Here is a 21,352-nt window from a genome sequence, read left to right as displayed (position 1 = left end):
GCTGACTTAGTGCAACCAAAATCATTTTGAACAGTTAAATCTCAGCATGCCAAATGCTGTTCCCTAAACTCATGTGGCCCTGTCATTAATGATTATTATATATTATATTTATTTATACTTTATTTCCGTGTACATAAGATGTATGCGATATGAGTTAGAATAATAATATTAAACAAAAGAAAGGACTAATTTATCCAATAAATATTTGTCATTTTTATAATACAAAAAACTTTAAGCTAAAATATAAATAAGCAACTTCACTTTCCAACCATTCCCCCACAATATGCATGCGGATTGGTGATTATGTCATGCAAATTGCTGAATTCCCTTGTTAGAATGTTAGTGGTGTTGTGTAATAATGATAAGTCATGAAGACATTGCTCCTCTACTTGTTTGTTTCAAAAGTTGGCAAGAAAGCAACATGTGTGCATGTTTGATGTTTCCTCCAATAATAATCAATGCAAACCGGTTTCTTTTGTTGCCCTTTCCATGAACAAAGAAAGTTGGCTTCATTCACAATTGAAAAGACTATTTAGTATTGTTTTTTGAGAGAATCTTGCATTTGATTGTGAAAGGTATGATTTCTATACTCTAAATTTGTTCTGCACTTGCTCAAAAGGTAAGTGAAGTGGAAAAGAAATCCCAAAGTCTAGTTGTTGAGAAATTTATTTATCAAAAAATCGTTCTCGAAACTTACTTTTACGAAGAGACAATCTTAATCCATCAAGTAAGAATAATGTTGCAGGAAAAAAAAAATTGAGGATCTAACTTTTCATTAATATTGGAATCCTTAATCGTTTAACTAAAAGTTGTTATTCCTTAAAAAATTTAAAACTAAAAATTGTTATTAACTATATCAAATATAACATATAAAATTCCTTACGATATGATACTAATCCATCTTCATTTAATTTGCTACATTAACATATATTTAATGGATCAAACTAAGGACAAAAATGAGTGTAGACAATTTTTTAATTTTTATTTGAGGAAATATTTAAGCTTTTCAAAAAATTTATTTTATAATTTATTTTTTATATGATAAAAAAAATTGGAAATGATTTTTTTTTCTTAAATACTCTGGCTATAGTTTTAGATTACATGAAAACATATTTTCTTAAGAAAAAATAATTATTTTATAGAATTTATAAAAATATGAAAAAAATAAATAATTAATTGTTTTTGCTGAAAAAGTTGAGACACACGAATCCTAAATTACGTATTCTAATAGTAGTAGTATAATAAAATTTATCGTATAGAAATAATCATAATATTCTACAATATCTTTAATAAAATATTTGAGAGTTAAGAAAAATCTGGCTCTTTGTATTTTGTATGGATAAATAATTAATAATTAATAATTAAATATATCAATAATGAACCACTTATAGGAAGGTAAATAGGACCCACCTCCACCTTAACCGTTGCAAATGCAATGCATTATAGTTATGTAAGGCGCCACCGCCGCCACCACCCCCACCACCCCCACCACCAGATACTATTAATATCATTTCAATTTTCAAACAACTCTGCCTCTTTAAATTAAATTCTTAGTACTTACTATACTATCATTTCATATCAATATATTTTTCTTTTTTCTTTCTTTCTTTTGAGGGTATCATATCAATAACATATGCATAGGTGCATACCATAACATCTCATTTGTTTTCTCATATATAGAAATACAACCAAAAAGAGAATTTTTTTTTGAAAAAAAAAAGAAAAAGGAAATAAAAACACAGACATTCTTCCTTGTATTGAGGGATTCCCCCACCCTCTTCCTCCCCCTTTTGCATGCATTTGTAATTTTTGTACGAGGAGGCAATGCATTCCCCCTCCTCCTTAAATCTTCACATTATTAATTATTAACATCAACATCAATATCAATATCAATATCAATATCAAACTATAACATTGATCAAATTTCTTTTTTTTTTTTTTTTTCTAGTTTTTCCTGGGGGTTTTCAAATTCCAGTGTTGCATTTTCTTTCATTTCATGCCCAGCTTGATGACCTTAAAATTTGCTATGTTGAGGCTGCTGGTTGCATTTGAAGGGTGCCCATTTGAGATTTTAGCCTTTCTTTCCCTTCTCTGCGTTCAAAATTAGATTTTTCTTATTGGGTCAGGAGGGAAAGAGAGCACAATTTGAAGCAAATTTGTTCTACCTTCTTTTCTGTAAAAACTCTAAAAAAGAAAAAAGAAAAATAAATAAATACATATAATATATATATAAAAATCTCTTCTTTTCTTGTATTGTGATTGATTTTCTTCATCAAATTCAAATTGTAATTCAACAATGACTGTCTCTGGTGTAATCTCCCGGAAAGTTCTGCCAGCTTGTGGGAATCTTTGTTTCTTCTGCCCTTCATTGAGGGCAAGGTCTAGACAACCTGTGAAGAGGTACAAGAGGCTCATTGCTGATATTTTTCCTCGTAACCAGGTATCTTGTCTATCATTTTTCTCTTAATTCTGTCTTTGTAAAGGTTCCATGTTTATCTGATCATGTCACATTCTCATTGTAAGTCATGTTAGTTTAATGCACATTAAGCTGTTAAAGTAGGAAAGTTAAGTTGTAGGCAAACATTGTTCATTCCAGAAGACTAGGCAGCATGTTATAGAGCACACTAGACAATTGTGAAGCGGTTTATCGGTTTCTTGTGTTTATATGTTTATATGTTTTTGTGTTTGATTCTATGTAGCTAAACAATTTAAGCATGGTCCATGTTAGTTGAAAGATCTATGCTTCTATAGTGATAACTTTATAAATGTCTCTTTAATAGACTTATTTGTTCTTTATGAACTAAAATTAAAACTGCAAAATGCATGGCATATTGATTTTTCTTTTCATTTGGTTTATGAGTTGATAGGAGGAAGGGCCAAATGATAGGAAAATAGGAAAACTATGTGATTATGCTGCCAAAAATCCTTTGCGAATCCCGAAGGTATGGAATCTCTTACAGTATAGGTTGATTCTTGTATATGTTTTACTTAGATGAGTTGTGTATGTTGTTACATGTAAAAAATTGTCATAGAGAATACAAGTTCACCATACCTTATACTCTAATATTTTACAGACATCAAATCCTTCTTTTCTGACTTTTAGGAAATAGCATATGAAAGACTTATGCTTCTAATTCCTTAAGGTTTATTACTATTCTCACTGAAGATAACTAATTGGTGATCAGATTGTGACCGCCCTTGAGCAAAAGTGTTATAAGGAACTTCGAAATGAGAATTTACATACAACAAAAATAGTCATGGCCATTTACAAGAAATTACTATCTTCTTGTACTGAACAAATGTAAGTTCGTGCCTCTCATATTAGATGCTGTTCTTTCTCATATCTGTGCCTAACTTCCCGGAAACAAAAAGATTTAAGACATGTGGTGCATGTATTAACTTTTTTATCTCTTGATAGGCCACTATTTGCAAGTAGCTTGATAAGTATTATTCACACACTACTGGATCAACAACGGCAGGATGAAATGAGAATTATAGGATGTTATCTTCTTTTTGATTTTGTAAATAATCAGGTTGGTTTCACTAGTGCTTCAACTGTTCCAATTTTCAACTTTATGGATTTGACATTTCAATATGATCTTCTGTTTCTTACTATCCTTCTATATTGACTGGAACAACACTAGAGAATCACATATGTTTAGCATTTTTCAGACTGATGCAAGTTACCTATTCAACTTAGAAAATGTTATTCCAAAGCTATGTCAGTTGGCTCAAGAAACTGGGGAAGATGAGAGGGCAAGAAAAATTCGTGCGGCTGGTTTGCAAGGCCTTTCGTCTATGGTATTTGTTTTATAATTGTTAACTTTTCAATAAAGAGTTTTACTTTAAGAACAGGACGATACACATCTCAAGGGAAGCAGATGAGCTTCAAGCTTGTTCAACAGAATTATGTTTTTCATAGTTTGCAATCAATTCCAGAAGCACAAGAAAGGAATTTTCCATTTTTCTATCAAATAATATTCATGTTTTCTTTTTCATTGAATACCTTCAATTGGATATCAAGCAATTTTGCCACCTAATTCCTGCTTTCTGAATAACTTCGCTTCATTCCTTCCTTTAGCATGAATTATATTTGTCTGTTTAGAATGAAAATGAACTACTTTTCTATGTAGGTGCGGTTTATGGGTGAACACTCTCACATATCAGTTGAATTTGACAATGTAAGTTCAATTTAAATTCTTAATAGCAACTTGCATATATATAATTTTCTGTGGTCTGATTATTTCAACAAAATACTCCTTATTGCCATTACCACATAGGTATGCCACAATAAATTGATAATGGATAATATGAGGGTAGATCCTAAACAGCTTTGATACATGAACACTCTTAGATGAATAGTACTTTTGCTTGGAATTGAAAATGATCATAATTGGTGTGAGTATATTAATTATAGTAATGAACAATATTGGGGTGAGGCCGAAGGAGATTTCAGACAAAAGCATTATTTTAAGACTGGGAATTGTTTCAAAGTTGAAGGTGACCATTTTTTTGTTGCTAGTTTGAAAGCTACTTTATCCATTGTTTTTCTTAATCTACACCAGAAGCCATGCCAATCTGTTGGTCAATATAGAGTTTCTTGCAAATTCCATTACTATATATGAGGAGTTTAGAGCTAGTGTTTCCCTTTGCATAAATTTATATGCTTAATCTCCCTGAAAATTTTTGTAAGATTCAACTCAAAAAGGACAAAGTTTCATACTATCATGTTCATATCTGTATTCTCATTTCAAATAGAGTGTTCTATTCGACAAACATCGGGCTTGAATACTTAGCAGGAGAGTACTAAGACATATTGAAAACTGATAGTTTAACATACATATAAGAATCGAGTCTGTGTCAGTTTCTATGCTTCATAGATATCCACCTATTATGCACTGTTTCCTTGCTCATTTGCAAGATAACTCATATTATATATTTATTCTTGTTTTCTCTAGAGTAATTTTCCTTCTCAATTTAATTCCAGATTGTTACTGTTGTCTTGGAAAACTATGAATGTCCTGGGCAAACTTTAGGCAGCTTTCATCATGAAAGACAAGATTCTGACAATATGCATGGCGAAGAAGCAATGACGAATGAAAATAACAACTCTACGTTAGTAGATGTCAGAAAGAGAAACAGATCCTGGAGTGTAATTGTTGATGACAAACGTGAATTGCATGTGTCAATGTAATATTTTTTTATCATTAGAAGCTCCATAAAGTAGCTTTGTATTGTCTTCTTTCTATTTCAATGATTAATGTGTCATAAACTCATTCAGGGAAGAAAACAGCAATCCCTTCTTCTGGTCTGGAGTTTGCCTACATAACATGGCCAACTTAGCCAAGGATGGTTCTACCATACGCCGTGTAATGGAATCTATATTCCGATACTTCGATAATGGAAACTTGTGGTCTATAAATGATGGCCTTGCCTTCTCTGTTTTAAAGGATATGTTGTTTTTAATGGATGATTCTGGTATACTATTTCTCTTATTTGATCATATATAATGTCATACAATCTTTTTCTTGATTAACAAGGCACCTTTTGCTTTAATTTTCCTTCATTCTTGCTTTTGCAGGAAAAAACACACATGTTTTGTTGTCAATGTTAATTAAGCATCTGGATCATAAAATTGTCCTTAAAGAACCCAAAATGCAGCTTGACATTGTTGAGGTGACCACTTCACTTGCTCAATATGCAAAGGTTCAACCTTCTGTATCAATAATTGGTGCTCTAAGTGATGTGATGAGACATTTGCGGAAGAGCATACAATGTTCCTTAGAAAACTCAAATCTAGCAAGTGATGTAATCGAATGGAACAAGAATTTTAGAGAAGCTGTGGATAAGTGCCTTGTACAGTTATCAATTAAGGTACCTCACATTATCCACACTTCAAATCAAATTTATTCCTTAACATTTTAAGAATAACTGATTGATAAAATGCTTTGTGTGATTATCACATTTGGTAGTTTTATCTGGTCTTTTGAACTTTATTTGCATTATTGGACTTATCACAAAGGAACTAAGCTGCCATACATGAATAGGTTGGAGAACCAGGCCCTATTCTAGATGTTATGGCTGTGATGTTAGAGAATATCTCAAATATTACAGCAATATCCAGAACCACAGTCGCTGCTGTATACCGGACTGCTCAAATTGTTGCCTCCTTACCAAATTTATCCTATCAAAATAAGGTAAGGAGTGAGTATTCATAGTCTATCTATATCATGTTGTTATGCTACTTTGAGTTCTGTGGATAAATTTGATACTAAAATCATCTTTTTTGATCCTCAGGCATTCCCTGAATCATTGTTTCATCAGCTACTCCTGGCTATGGTCCATCAAGATCATGAGACACAAGCAACGGCTCACCGTGTCTTTTCAGTAGTTCTTGTGCCAACCTCAGTTTCCCCTCGGTCAGGCATGCTTGCTTCCAATAAGGCATCGGATGTTCCACGAACACTCTCTAGAGCAGTCTCTGTCTTTTCTTCTTCAGCTGCCTTGTTTGAGAAGCTAAAATCAGAGAAACGTTCTTCAAATGAAAATTTAAGTCAATATAACAAGGAAAATAATGCTGGAGAGACTGAACCAACTAATGGCGTTGGCGGGTTCCTAAACAGATTGAAGTCGACTAATAATCGTGTGCATCATGGGAGTGGGAGTGGGAGTGGGAGTCAGCTACCTACAGTGGATGAAAATAGTACAGATGATGACAATGGGAATTTGGTGAGTCTTGCATTGATGAGTATGTGTGTTTGAATTTAGTCCTGCCTTCTAAACAAACTTCGAGTATCTCAAGTATGTTAGCTGTAATCTGGTTTATAATCATGGTTACTTGGTGATCTTCTTTTCACCTGAATGCAGGAAATTGCAGCCCTCAGGTTAAGTAGTCTTCAGATAAATCAATTGCTATCATCAATTTGGGTTCAGTCTATCTCTCCTACAAATTTGCCTGAAAATTATGAAGCCATTGCTCATACATACAGCTTGGTGTTGCTTTTTTCTAGAGCTAAGGTATTAACTGGACTCAGTTACATGATTGTAATATAAAAGAGGTTTAAGGTTGTCTATATTATTATTGGCACTGTCATATTTGCTTCTATTCTCTCTTTTTAATGAGTAAGACTTCCTTTTCCTTTAAAATAACTTCGCAAATCTATTGCCTTTGCAGAATTCTTTTCAGGAAGTCCTAGTTCGGAGTTTTCAACTTGCTTTTTCTTTGTGGAAAATTTCTCTTAAAGAAGGTGAGTTTTCAGTCACACCTAATAGGCTATTTGGTATTTCTTAGAAAACTTGAGTTCTTAGTGGATAGCAAAATTATCTTTGAGATGTAGTGTTTCTTAAGCAAGTCTTTTCATAGTATTCATTAATATTCTTGATAACTATTTTGTTAGAAACCAGATAAATATGCCTCAGGAGTGGGTTTGAAAATTATGCCAAGAATGAATAAGTTCCTATTCTTGATAATTTTGCAGGGTCATTGCCACCATCTCGCCGAAGATCACTCTTTACTTTAGCACTTTCGATGATTTTGTTTTCTTCAAAAGCCTACAAAATCAAATCTCTTGTTCAGAGTGCCAAGGAAACACTTACAAAGAAACAGGTGAGATCTTCTTTTTATTGTTATGATAATTGAAAGAAACTTGTAATAGCAAACTGATCTTCTAACTCTCTCAAGATAAAAAAGTATTATTTTGCCTTAATGATTTCATTTTATGTATCCAGATTGATCCCTTCCTTCGTTTGGTTGATGATCATAAGCTGCAAGCTTTCAGCACTGCATGTGATGGTTCGACCATCGCCTATGGATCGAAAGAAGATGATTACAGGGCCTCAAATTCACTTCCAGAGTTAATGACTCTTACACAGAAAACACAGGAATTCTTTGTTTCTGAAATCATCCAGAACCTGGAAGTGTTGGAAGAGGTAACACTTTTACTTCTTGTGTATATTTCGGCTGTGAGAAGATATAAAATATTTGTGAGGTTCTAGATATTATGATATGAGCCTTTTGTTTCTTTGTCCAGGATGAACTATCCTCAATAAGAGAGCAGCTTCTAGAAGAATTCTCACCGGATGAAATGTGTCAAATTCGTTCACAGTTGATCACAAAGAAGCCTGAAAAGGTTTGTCAAGTGGATTTTGTTTGGAGTCAATAACCATATCCCATGACTTCTGTAAAAAGGTTCTTATTTTGCTTGGTTATTCTTGCCTTTTACAGGATGTTTCAGTTACTTCAATTGAGGATGACTCTTCTTTCGATTTTTTCGAGAATCAAATGAAAAACAATGCAAGATTGTCGACAGAAGCCCCTAGCCTTTTGAGTGCTAACCAACTGTTAGAATTAGTAAGTGACTATCCATTTCTTACCATCATATATTTCTTGGTTCCTTGAATTGTGTTTTAAGTTCTTATGATATCTTTAACATGAAAGGTTTTGGACACGCCTCAAGCTGGAAGGGTTTCTGTATCAAATGTATATAACATGCCTTATAAGGATATGGCTGATAAATGTGAGGTTCTTCTTATGGAAAAGCAGAACATGTCCAGATTGATGAGTGCCCAAACAAAGCAAGAACCTTTGATGGATTTCCCTTTAACAAATCCTCAGGATAAATTGCCCAATTTGGATTTTACTTTCCCCGTCGATCCGAAGGTAAAAATTCCTTGCTTGCATTAATATTTCATAACAATATAGCATGCTTCTTTTTGCCAGAATTAGGTGTGGTGTTAATGGGGTAGATACATCATATTTTCTTGCAGCTCATGATTTCCATATCTCTATTCTGTTATTCTAAAATATTGACACATTATTCTTGCTAGAAATTTGGCTGTGTTGCATTGTTGTTCATTACAATATATAGATGAAAATGTTGTTAACCCTCAGCTTTCAGTTCTAAGGCTCTAATGCCCAATTTTTTTAGGCCATTAAACTGTTAGAGATGTAACTCATTTCCCTTCTCCTATCAGCTTAAAGCCTTAAACTTTTGGGAGAAGCAGTTTCATAACATGGTATAGTTTTTATAATCTAAAAGTCTAGAGTTTGATCTTTGACCTTAAAAAAAAAAAATTGACATAAGGCAAATAAAAATTCATATACTTGCATGAGGAATGCGTTAGAGATATAAATTATAATCATATACTTCCTTTTTATCAGCTTTTGAAATAAGTGGTTTGGTGATAATAACTTCGTTAGGATGAATGCATTGACCTCATCTAAGGTTGGATGATATTACACACAACACCTATCTTTTTTGTAAATGCATGCATTAACCTTTTCTAAAATTAGTTACAAAATGTGACATGACCTCCTTTATAGACATGAAACTGTTCTATATGTCATATCTAACCAAGATATATATAAGATGCAGTTAACCAATCCTTTTATCGGTGAGAATACCGATGTGGATTTGTACCAACCAAATTCTGGTCCTGTTCCAATGCCATGCACAACTGACTATCAGAACCAACCTCCTTTGTTCAAACTGCCGGCCGCAAGCCCCTACGACAACTTTCTGAAAGCTGCTGGTTGTTGATCCTTTGTAGTAATAAAAATATATTCTAGCATGTAGTTACAAAATCATAAGTAGTTGATTGGAATTGGAAGGCCTCGAAGCACCCTAACTTCGCCGGTGCGCAAGGCCTAGATGTTACGGCTGCTGTTTTGATCATATGATGTGTTTAAGTTGGTAGAGGCTCATATGCAGTTGTCTTCATATGAAGTTGATAGTTGAAAACCATAAGATAATTTGACATGTTCGACTAAATTGTAAACTATCAACTTCACATGAAAACAACTGTATGCGAGTTTTTACCTTTAGTTTCTAAATGTTGACATCCAATTTGCTTCTTCACCTAAATATGTGATATCCAGCAAAAAAAGTCTTCATTGTTATGCAGTGCATGTAAAGTATAATATGTTTTGGTTTTTGGTTTTTTCATGTACATACATAAACAGAATATGCAGATTTTATTTTATTTTTATTATAATAATATAGCATTTACAGAAGGAACTTTTAATTCTGTACATCTAACAACTGTTTTTTTAATATTAAATTTATATTCCTTTATTATTACATTAGTATGTTAATCTCTCACTAATTACTATACTGAGATTTATGAAAATAATGACTTACTAGGTTTGATATTAAAGTAATTTAGTTAAAATTATGTAAATCAATGATAACTAAAACAAAGAAAAGAATGAAAATGAAGCATACAGTTGAGATTATTGAAAATTATAGATTGAAATTACTAAATATGAAAAAATTTGTTAGAGAATTCTTAATCATAGATGAGACTACAAGAAAAGACCAAACAAAAAAAAATATAAAATAAAAATATATTACATTTAACCTAAAATATTAACATATTAAAGATAGAGATCTCTCTTCTCATAAACTCCACTTCATTTTATTCACTCTTATTTGGGATTTGGATTTTTTTTAATAAATAATTTAATTATTTTATTTATCGAAATATGTAATTTGTAGTATATCACTTGAATTATCTCGTGTAAACGAAATAATTATAAATGGATAACACTAATAATTATATTTCTAATATTTCTTAAACCTCCATTGTACACATTGTACAAATATTCCATTGGCTCCTCATACTTTTCCATTATAAATATATACTGTAAACAAGATAAGCCAAATTTTATTTTGGACTTGCCTCTTTTGCAAAGGAGATATATCGTATTATTATAAAAAAACGATTACAATAATCTAAATTTGTAATACTTAAAACGTATATAAAAATTTTATTTAAATTTATTTTTAAATTTATAACCGGTACAAGAAATAGGAATATTTAAATTTTTTATATTTAGAAGAATACATAAAAATTTTATTTAAATTTATTTAACTTTTAATCTTTTTAATTTAACATATTCTTCCATCAATTATTTAAATTTCTTATTTATTGATTTTTTTTCTTCTCTGAATTCTATTTAAAATAACTGCATGCTAAAAAAATTAAAATCCTGGTTTCAATTTCTTGTACTCCCATGTACTCTCACTTCTGTTCTTTGCTCTTCTAGAAAACGTGGGAATATGTTTCAAATTTACTTGATTACATGATTTGTTTAATTTTGTTTCGGTCTCTCTCTAGATTAATCTCTTTTGAATTACTTGATTTGTTTAATGTTGTCAATTTACTTTTGTTCTAGGATGGCTCATTTCAGGATCTAAAATCCGAAAAATGATCATTATACACTATGAATTGTGATAAATCAGTTCACCAACGTAACAATTTTAAGATTTCTAACAATTCATTTTCATACCGCTGTCCCACTAAACCATCCTTTGTTGGGAACTGCCATGGCAGGGCAGCAGTTTTTTATGCTTGCATCGTGCGGGAAATATTCCCCAACGATGTCAAGAAGTCAATAATGGTGCTGGTGCAATCAACATGGTGTATAGTTCAGGTATAATTTTGAGAAAAGGTAACAATTGTTCTGTGCCGTATCCTAAGCTTTTTAAACTGATCACTATTTCATTATTTGTGTTGACAGGTATGGTAGGAAAAAACAGAATATAATGTGATCGGTAAAAATACATTTCAGTTTATTAGTATGTTAAAATTTCGGTTTATTTATATTTTTGTCTTAGATTCATTTAAATTAAGATGACCTCAATATAAGTCAGATATTTTCAACAAAGTTAAAGAAGGATTAATTTTTAATTTATTTTATGTTTTATTGAAGGAATAGTCATTTTTAGTTTTTTAAAGTAAATTTTTTTTTCCAACAATGTCAAGCAGTCAATAATGGAATATTTAGAAGAGTACGTAAAAGTTTTATTTAAATTTATTCAATTTATTGATTTTTCTTCTTTGAATCCCTATCAATTAGATTTGAAATCGTCCATTATTTTATTTAAAGTAATTTCATGTTAAAAATTTAAAATATTGGATTAATGTAGAGATTCTCGCTCTTTATTCTTTTTACTGTTTCAAATTCTTGAACTCTCTGGTACTCCCAATCTTTGTTCTTTTAGAAAATGTGGAAACGTGTTGTTTCAAATTTTTTTCAGCAAATAGTAGGTGGTTTCAAATATATAGATTTTTTTGAATTAATCTAAAACAAATCATTAATATTTTTATTATTTTAAAAATTAAAATTTTATACTTTTAAACATATATATCGTTTTTAATATAAACGAATTAATTATGAATGTTAACGAAATATATAGAATACGTTAATTTTTATGTATCAAAGTGTCTTATCTTATTTAAATAAAATATTTTTATAATTAATTTATTTACACGATAAATAAAATAAGTAATAAAATGTAAAAACATAAATTATATTTAAATTATATATATAATAATAAATAAAATATTTAAAATATTTATTTAAAAAAATTCCTTAGAATTTTCCTTCACTCCTACCATAACTCATTTTTTTTTTGGGACTTGTCAAATGAATGATATATATATATATATATATATATATAGAATTTTCCTTCACTCCTACCATGACTCATTTTTTTTGGGACTTGTCAAATGAATGATATATATATATATATATATATATATATATATATATATATATATATATATATATAAAATAATATCAAATAGAATACCTTTTATATCAGCGACAAGTGTAAATAAATTCGTCGTGTTTTTAGAATTTTTTATTCTTTATAAACGAAACATGTAAAACCGATGTTTAAAAAAAATTAAAAAAAATAAAAAATTTAAATTAATTGAACTTTTCATAATAATATAATTTAATTTTGATACACCAAGACGGACGTAAAAACTTACACATGAATATTTAATCATATTTATTTCTGTAGATAATATCAATGTAATACATGGTTGAATAGTATATTAAAATTAAATTTTAATATTAGAAAAATAAAAAATTTGAAGCCCATATAAAAAATGGGCCGAGTGGGAAGCCATGTGAATAATGGGCCGAATGGGAAGCCCATATGAATTTAGAAGCAGCGAAAGATTTCCATTAGCTGCGTCTCTTTAAACTCGATCATCGCTGATTACTGTCTCTTCCACCATTCGCTCATCAGATCTCAAGCTTCTTCTCTCAGACCCTCAGGTACCATTACCAACTCGCTAACCATAATCCTAATCCTAGTTTTCCCATTTCTTGTTAAATGATTGATTTTTTAGATATTTGTATCCTGAGGTTTTGATTAAGTAGTTCTCATACAATCTGAACCTATTTATCGTTTCCAAAATTTGCCCTAAATTTTCATTTATTTCCCCTATAGATGTTTTGTTATCAGATGTATCTAATTTTGGTGATTTTGATGCTCCGTTACGTTCACATGGAAACTATGATTTGAACGCAAAGCTACCCGTTTTAAATTCTTATATTCTGTAAATGTCGTATTTAATATCAGTGATGCCCTTTAGACGGAGAAACATAAAATTCCCCTTAATTCCATTATGTGCTAGATTGGAGAATGCATAATCCACCTTCTGGTATGTGTAGACATAATCGGTGTTTTGGTTTCTGGGCGGTTATAGATGTTAGCAGAGTATTTTGTTCACAAAATTCAGTTGAAATATCTCAGCTGCTTTGACGTATTTAGTTACTGTAATTCATATATTGTTTCATGCTGTTAATCATGTTGATCCTTGTAGTGTTTCCCCGAGCCCAACATTTTGGGTTTATTTTTAATCTTATGAGTGGCTAGAAATATAAAGGATATTCACTATGTGTTATTGCGAATTTATATGTAATTTAGAACCTATGGTTATATTTGAAATGGGTCTCAACTTGTCGACTTCACAATTTCGATATATCATCTGTTGCATTGTTTGATTTGGTATCCTCTCTGTTGAGTTATTCCTGATGTTTTGAGTTTTTGCCCTACTTAATTAGTTACTGTTTTGTGCAGTTTACTCTCTAATCATGTCAGCCAAGTATATCATATCTGCTATTGTTGGATCATTTGGAATTGCATATGTCTGTGATTCTATAATTTCAGACAGAAAGATATTTGGAGGTAGGTAGTGCTGCCGTAAGAATTAATCTGACCTGTGGCCATTTTTAGCTGATTGTAATTGCTAACTCCTTTTTTGTTGGTTCAGGAACTACCCCTGGCACTGTTGCAAACAAGGGATGGTGGGAAGAGACCGACAAGAAATTCCAGGCATGGCCACGCACTGCTGGTCCACCAGTGGTCATGAACCCCATTAGCCGCCAGAATTTCATCGTGAAGTCTCGTTCCGACTCTTGATTCCTGAATTTTGTTAATTGATTTTTAGTTGGCTGGTTCACCTTGTTCATGGGATCCATAAGCTATATGTTTGAGGCTATACTCTTGTAGTTCAATTAGTGATGCCTACTCTTTCATTACCGACCTTAGTGTCGAATGTTTTTATGTCTAAATAAAATGTGTTACTGAAGAAATCTTGAATTGATTGATACGTATTATTGGGTTGGAATTATAAATTTGTTTTGCCTTTACCATCCCACCATGGCATAATCAGGAATCAATGACTACAAATATGAGGCTTTAGCTGCTGCTTGACTGGTTTACCTCTCCTTCATAATTAAAGAACAATTATTTAAAAAATAAAAGAAGCAAAGGATAACTTGACACTTTTTAATTTAGATGTGGTTGGGGGAATGGTGTAGGACATAGTTATAGAATGTATAGGTGCTTTACGCAACTGTGGTGTTAGAAACAAAAATCGGACCGTCTGAATTTTCGGAACACAAATCGGAGGGTCCGATTACTTTTGCCAAAATTTAAATTTTTTCTTCCATATTAATCAGATTGTCCGATTAGTAGGTTTAATTTTTTTACAAAGAAATCGGATGGTACGATTTCTTCATCCCTTGTTTCAGAAAAAATTGTCCTAAATCAATGTCTGGCACCCACATTCTCGACAACAACGCACAACACACACATGGTTCTCATATAAAAAAAAATGAGCCATAACTTGATGTGTTTATATTATATCGACTAATTCAATTGGATCATACCATATGTTACGAAGGATTGAGTCCTACCTCAGCAAGAGCAAGAAGCTACCTTGGCTCAAATGCATTGAGTACAATATGAGTTGCATGTATGAGGCAATTCTCTCTTTCTGTCTGTCTTTGAAGGTGATGGTCAACACTCCAAAGCGAGGCTTTAACAGTGGTAGAACTTTACTGGTGCCTTGCCTTCTTAGCCATGGATTGGGGAGTAATTGTTACATTTCTTTTAAACCGTGTATGAATGTCAAACTGTATCTGTTTTCCTTTTCCTTTCATAAGTTGGAGTTAGTATCATCTCTTTTTTTAGACTCTCATCCTAATTTTGCTGAAACTATATTTGGCCATGAAAGAGTTGATTCTTTGTTAAAACAAGAATTTAGTTCTAAGTATAGTGTTAGGAAATCTGTACTTTTCCATATTAGATGGGGTTGTGAAATCACTTGAGTGCCATGACTAGAAACACATAAGGCTCTGCATGCATGGACAAAGTTCAGATTTACAATATGCATCTAAAAAAGAAAACAAGTAGAACCTTCGATTTCAATGGGAAGAGATTAAAATTGAAAATGGATTCATCTCCCAAATGAGCAAAATACAACATGAAAACTGCTGGCTAACTCATGTGAAAGAAGGAACTGATATATCATGCCTCAAGTTCTCTTCTTGCTTCTGTTACCTCTCCCCAACCTAATTCTTTGGTCAAACTAGAAAGATGAAGATCTACAGTGCCAATGATATTAATTTTACTTTGACACAACCTTCATCTGTTAATAATTCCTGATACAAGATTACTATTCCAAGTTGCAACTTTGAAGTCATCAGTTTCCTGGTAGCCAACTAGCCATGATAGTTTCACATTCATAAAGCCTTCGATGGTGTAGACGGAATAGAAAACTCGGGCGGCTTGCTGTCCTCAGTTTTGCTTTATCTCTCGGAGCATTTCAACCACATTCTTCATTTTTGGTCGCTTTGCCGGAGTGGTGTCCGTGCAGAGCAACGCAACCTTAAGAGCAGCAAGCATTTCTTTCCTCCAACCAAAGGAAACAGTGCTGAGCCTTGCATCCAGTATCTGCTCTGGAGTTTCCCCTCTTACCGGAGCACTTTGAACCCACTTCACCAAATCTACGCCTTCACCGAAATCCTCATCCACTGGCAGTCGAGTAGTAAGGATTTCCAACAGAACAACGCCATAGCTATAAACATTTCCCGGTGCTGTAACTTGCATTGTATAAGCATATTCTGCAACACAGAACAAATGTAACATGAAGCTCACAAAACACACTAAATAGGAAGAAATATAGAATCATAGCAAGAACTGCATGTCAGAAAATAGTATACCTGGTGGTATGTAACCGAAGGAACCAGCAACTGCACTAATACTGGCCGTGCCCTTGGTTGGATCAAGGAGTTTAGAAATCTCAATCTCACCAAGCAATGGCTTGAAATTTGCATCTAGAAGTACATTGCCAGAAGAAATGTCAAGATGGATAATTGCTACATGATGAAGAAAAGCCAAACCTTCTGCGACTCCAATGGCAATGGATAGCCTAGAAGGCCAATCAGGCTGATATTCTGGTTGCCTCGAAGATTCATGAAGAAGCTGAGCCAATGTACCATTTGGAAAATAATTATGCAAGAGAAGAGCAACATCTTCATATATAACATAGCCAACCGGTCGCACTAGATTATCATGACAAACTTTGCTCAGCCTTTCAAGTTCTCTAATCATCTTGTTCTGGTGGTTCATTATTGTCTTGTCGACGGACTTCAGTCTCCTTACGGATAAGACCACTCCAGAAGGCATGACGGCCTTGTAAACAGTGCTGAAAGTTCCACTACTGAGCTTATTAGAGTCTTTCAGAGTCGCTTTAACAACAGCATCAAGGTCTACTGCTTGTTTGAGATGATCAACAAAAATGCTCCCAGCTATTATAGTTGGTTTTTCAGTGGTTCCATCGTCTATGATCCCGGCAGCATCTTTGGCTACTTTTTCTTGCCTCTCTCTGATCATAAAAAGCAACACAACTATAGTTACCGACATAAAAACTGCTAAACCAGAACCAATTACAGCCAGTATGATTCTGTAAGAAACCCTGTGATGGTAGGCCTTGTGATCATCGTAAAGATCTCCGCATGAAGAGTTCAGTGGCTCTCCGCAAAGCCCTTTATTGCCGATGAAACTTGAAATAGGACTCTTCTGAAATGGTACAAATTCTGGTACAGGGCCTCCAAAAAGATTGTTGGAGAAGTTGACCTCAATCAAGCTCAACATTCCCTTAAGCTCAGGTGGTATATTACCCGAGAGCCGGTTGTTTGAGACATCGAGGGAAACAAGTTTGTCCAGTCTTCCTAATTCAGGGGGCAGTGGTCCATGAAGATGATTGAAGCTCAGATTTAGTGCTATCTGTAAGTTTCTAATGTGGCCAACTTCAGGAGGGATAGTTCCAGTCAAATAGTTGCTGCCCAATTGTAGTTCAAGAAGTTTCGCACAATTTCCAATTTCATGAGGGATCTCTCCTCTTATGGAATTCTGACCCAAGAGCAAGTACTGCAACCTAGAAATGTTGCAGATTTCACTTGGAATTGTCCCATTGAATCTGTTGTTGCTAATATCAAGCTTGTTAAGACTTTTGCAACTCAGAATCGACCTTGGGATATCTCCAAACAGGCTATTTCCAGAAAGAATTAATTCCTGAAGGTTCATAAGTTTTCCAAATTCTGCCGGAATTGCTCCCATAAATCCATTTGAAGCTAAATTCAAGAGGGTAAGATTCAAACACTGAGCAAATTCAGACACTACTTCACCGGAAAGATTATTATTGTCGGCCTCAAAGTAGGTTAGGCTACTAAGATTTCCAACTGTCTTTGGAATATTACCTACTAGATGGTTGTTTCCGATTCGAACACTGGAAAGGGCATGGCAATTCCCAATTTCCTGAGGAAGATCACCACTAAAATTATTCTGGGTGAGAACCAGAACTTGTAGCTTCCCTGGGACAAAAATGCTTGCCGGTATAGGGCCTTCAAGCTGATTTGAGTGCAGGTTAAGTATTTGAAGATCCGGAATCGAGCCTAAATTATCCGGAACCTTGCCACCTAAACGATTCTCATAAGCAGAAAAAACCCTCAGGTTGGTCAAATTGCCCACCCAAGAAGGTATTAAACCACTCAAATGATTACTAGAAATTTGAAGATCCTGCAAATTCTCTAAGCCATGAAGCTCTATTGGTATCTCTCCAACAAGCACATTACTAGAAAGGTTCAATGATCTGAGGCTTTTGAGAGCACCCAATTGCGGCGGAATTGAGCCTGAAAACTTATTTGAAGACAAATCTAGGACTTCAAGATCAGATAACTTTCCAAAAGCAGGAGGAATCAATCCATCAAAGTTATTATTTGACAAGTCAAGCCACTTCAATGCTTTGAGCTCAGACATCAAAGTAACATTACCTCGAAGGTTCCGGTGAGCAAGATCAAGCTTCTCCACCAATGAATGATTACCACAGCTTATTCCTTGCCAATTACAGTAGTTTGAGTTGTTGGAATCCCAGCCAGGAACTCCAAGCTCTTTGTTGATGGCAAGTAATATAGCTTGGTCTTGTAGCTGAGCATTAACAAGGTTAGAGTTTGAGAGATACCAACCTAGCAGAAGATGCAAGAAGCACAGAATTTCCATCACCGAACACTGTTCTCTGCTGAAGTGAAGTGCTTTTAGAGCTTTCACCCCCCACACTCTCAACAGCGTTCTTCCAAAAATAAACCCCAAAACTGTGATCAATGCTCTGCCACAACAACAACAACAAAAATTGCAACTTTCCTTCACAATGTACCTTCCCTTTTTCTTTAATGTGGAGATTTGGAAAGAGATGCCACAAGTTGAAACCATCAAAAACCGCTTGCTTCAATGAAAAATCTTTGGAAGCTTTCTAGTAGTAATAGATAGCCCTGAAATGCAATAACCCCAGATCAGAAATCAACATTTTGAAGAAAATAAAAGATCCCCATATGCTACACCAAGAACTGTTACTCGCCACTGCTACTCCCTAGAAGAAAAAAGACATTTTTATTTTCAAGAGAAAAAAAAAAAGAAAGAAAGCAAAGTTCCCAAAAAAAGGAAAAAAGGTTTAACTTTGAGTCGGGTCCAAAACTAAGGCATATCTGAAGCAAGAAGAAGAAGGACAAATTCAAAAAGAGAAAACAAAAGAAAACAAAAGGGAATAGTGCAGTGCATGGTGCATACTTTGGCAGCAGAAGATAAAAGTGATGGAAGCAACAAAAGCAGAGAGAGTAGGCAGAGTGATTGATAAGTGTGAAGCAATGCTGAGTGAGTTGAGTTGGTGACGAAAATGAATGAGAGAAGGAGGTACAGTGCTCACGGAGCAGGTGTTTCTGCTTCCACCAGAGAGAGAGAGAGAGAGAGAGAGAGAGAGAGAGAGAGGAATTGTTTTAGTGTGTTGGCAGTGTAAAAATGGCGTTTTCACGAGAAATGAGTGCAGTGATGAGAATAAATGAATGAATTAGCTGAGTTTCTTGCTGATTAAAATTCTTTTAAGTGCAAATTCATGGTAAGCATAAATGAAAATTTTTTACTTTTTTCTTTATATTAGTGCATGTATAATAACCATGAATATGTAAATTTTACAATAGCTTAATTTTGATACAAAGTAAAATTTAGGTAATTATTTTATCAAATCTGTTATTTTAAAAAATATGTAGATGTTAATATAAAAAATAATTATTTTTATTGATATATTAGACTATTTTATTTTGCATCAAAATTAAATTTATTTTACTAAATTTTATTTTAAAAAAGTTTTTCATTTTTAAATGTTTAGGTAAATAAATAAAAGGTGCATAAAATTCTAGTATTTTCTATGTAACTACATGTGGGCCATATCCTTCTCCAAACACACCACTTGTGTGTAGTGCATTCAACAAGGGAGTGAAGGGACTCACTAATCTATACCTATCATATCATATGTTAATGAATTATTGTTGTTGCTTCCATTTCCTTTTTTTTTTATCTTTTTTAATTTTTAAATGGTGTTTAAATTTCAAGTGATAAGCAGCATGTTGTTTTGGGTGTCAGTGTTACACTTACAACAAGTAAGATGTACTTTTCATGGGGAGATGTAAACCATAAAGAAAAATAAATAATTACTGAGTGAGTACAATAATGATGTATTAGTTGTAAATTTGTAACAGTTTTCCTGCTTAGATACATGCTATAGGTTCTGCCATGTATCTGTTGTTTGGTACTTTGGGTTAAGATTTTTTTCCCAACTAATAATGGATCATTATTCTACTATATTTATGTGGATTCATAAAGATTATTGTAGGATTTGTTTGGCTCAATTTTCTTTAAAAAAACAATATACTTTTTTTTAATGATTTATTTTAAAAAATATTTTAAAGAAGCAAAAATTATTTTATATTTAAAAATAATTTTGTTTTTTAAGAAATTTATGTTTACACACAATATTAAGATATTGTATTTATTCTTAATATTCTTTTACATAAACACTCAAATTGATTATCGAATAATTTACACATTTTTATTATTTTAGATGTTATCCATCATTTTGTAAGAGGGTTTAATTTGTTTATAATATATTTTTGAACTCTAATTATCTTATAATAAAATTTGTTAAAGATATATTTTGATTAACATGTTAAATTTTTTATTAAAAATGACAAAAGTATCAATATGATAGAATAATTTTTAAAACTTTTAGAATAATAAAAATTTGTTTAAGAATCAATCAAAGTGTATTGTCTAAATGTTTTTAGAACTAATTTGTGATATATATATATATATATATATATATATATATATATATATATATATATATATATATATATATATTCTCAAAAAGATATTATTTTCTTGTTGTTAGTGATTTGCTAATTTTGTTTTTGAAACATATAAAAAAATAAAAAAATATGTTAGTTACAAGACCTAAAAGAAGACAGTTTCTAACTTCCTATGACATTTTCCCAATATGGTGTTTGGTAAATGAATTGAAGCTTAATATTAATGCCCATTAAATCGTTTGTTTCATTTTTTTATTAAAAATAAATGCTTTCCACGCATTTGTACAAAGTACAAACTTTATAAAATAATTAAACAAAATGTAAAAAAAAAAAAAAAGTTGAATCGGATAACGTGGATTAAAATTAATTTTTCAACTTCTTTTTAACTATATACAAAAGTTGACTTATAAAATCACTTATTTGAAAATAAGAAATAACAATTACACCAAAAAAAAGGAAACAGATGCAATGTTAGTTTAGTTTTAATTCTTAAAAAAAATGAAGAATAAACCTCATATTAATTGTAACCAAGAAAAATAGCATGTTTCAACTTTCACTAATCAAATA

General features: G+C 32.4%; 3 protein-coding genes across 4 annotated transcripts; 2 read left to right on the top strand and 1 right to left on the bottom strand.

The window, feature by feature from the left end:
• Nucleotides 1-1,926: 1,926 nt before the first annotated feature.
• LOC112696040 (protein SEMI-ROLLED LEAF 2) lies at nt 1,927-10,030 on the top strand. Of its 2 annotated transcripts, none has more exons than XM_025748623.3 (19): nt 1,927-2,440; nt 2,868-2,942; nt 3,186-3,301; nt 3,419-3,533; nt 3,673-3,801; nt 4,134-4,181; nt 4,988-5,190; nt 5,282-5,478; nt 5,582-5,874; nt 6,048-6,197; nt 6,298-6,729; nt 6,868-7,017; nt 7,175-7,247; nt 7,479-7,606; nt 7,729-7,929; nt 8,031-8,129; nt 8,225-8,350; nt 8,438-8,659; nt 9,375-10,030. In XM_025748623.3, exons 1-19 carry the CDS (start codon nt 2,297-2,299, stop codon nt 9,537-9,539), a joined length of 3,066 nt encoding a protein of 1,021 aa, XP_025604408.1. In that variant the 5' UTR covers nt 1,927-2,296; the 3' UTR covers nt 9,540-10,030. The 2 variants fall into 2 exon arrangements, with proteins under 2 accessions (XP_025604408.1, XP_025604409.1); XM_025748624.2 differs by having other exon boundaries at nt 2,305-2,440; nt 2,861-2,942.
• Nucleotides 10,031-12,934: 2,904 nt separating this feature from the next.
• LOC112696039 (uncharacterized) lies at nt 12,935-14,395 on the top strand. The gene is made up of 3 exons (XM_025748621.3): nt 12,935-13,072; nt 13,881-13,988; nt 14,074-14,395. The coding sequence occupies exons 2-3, from the start codon at nt 13,895-13,897 to the stop codon at nt 14,220-14,222; spliced, it is 243 nt and encodes an 80-aa protein (XP_025604406.1). The 5' UTR covers nt 12,935-13,072; nt 13,881-13,894; the 3' UTR covers nt 14,223-14,395.
• A 1,114-nt stretch (nt 14,396-15,509) lies between these two features.
• LOC112696038 (leucine-rich repeat receptor-like tyrosine-protein kinase PXC3) lies at nt 15,510-19,494 on the bottom strand. Its single transcript, XM_025748620.3, has 3 exons — nt 19,212-19,494; nt 16,310-18,916; nt 15,510-16,210 (listed from the first exon to the last, which is right to left on the bottom strand). Exons 2-3 carry the CDS (start codon nt 18,855-18,857, stop codon nt 15,885-15,887), a joined length of 2,874 nt encoding a protein of 957 aa, XP_025604405.1. The 5' UTR covers nt 18,858-18,916; nt 19,212-19,494; the 3' UTR covers nt 15,510-15,884.
• Nucleotides 19,495-21,352: the final 1,858 nt, after the last annotated feature.

The sequence above is a fragment of the Arachis hypogaea genome, chromosome 6, assembly GCF_003086295.3.
Source record: "Arachis hypogaea cultivar Tifrunner chromosome 6, arahy.Tifrunner.gnm2.J5K5, whole genome shotgun sequence".
NCBI classification, from domain to species: Eukaryota; Viridiplantae; Streptophyta; class Magnoliopsida; order Fabales; family Fabaceae; genus Arachis; species Arachis hypogaea.
Note: the sequence above shows the minus strand (reverse complement) of the source record. Positions and strands in the feature narration are given on the sequence as shown.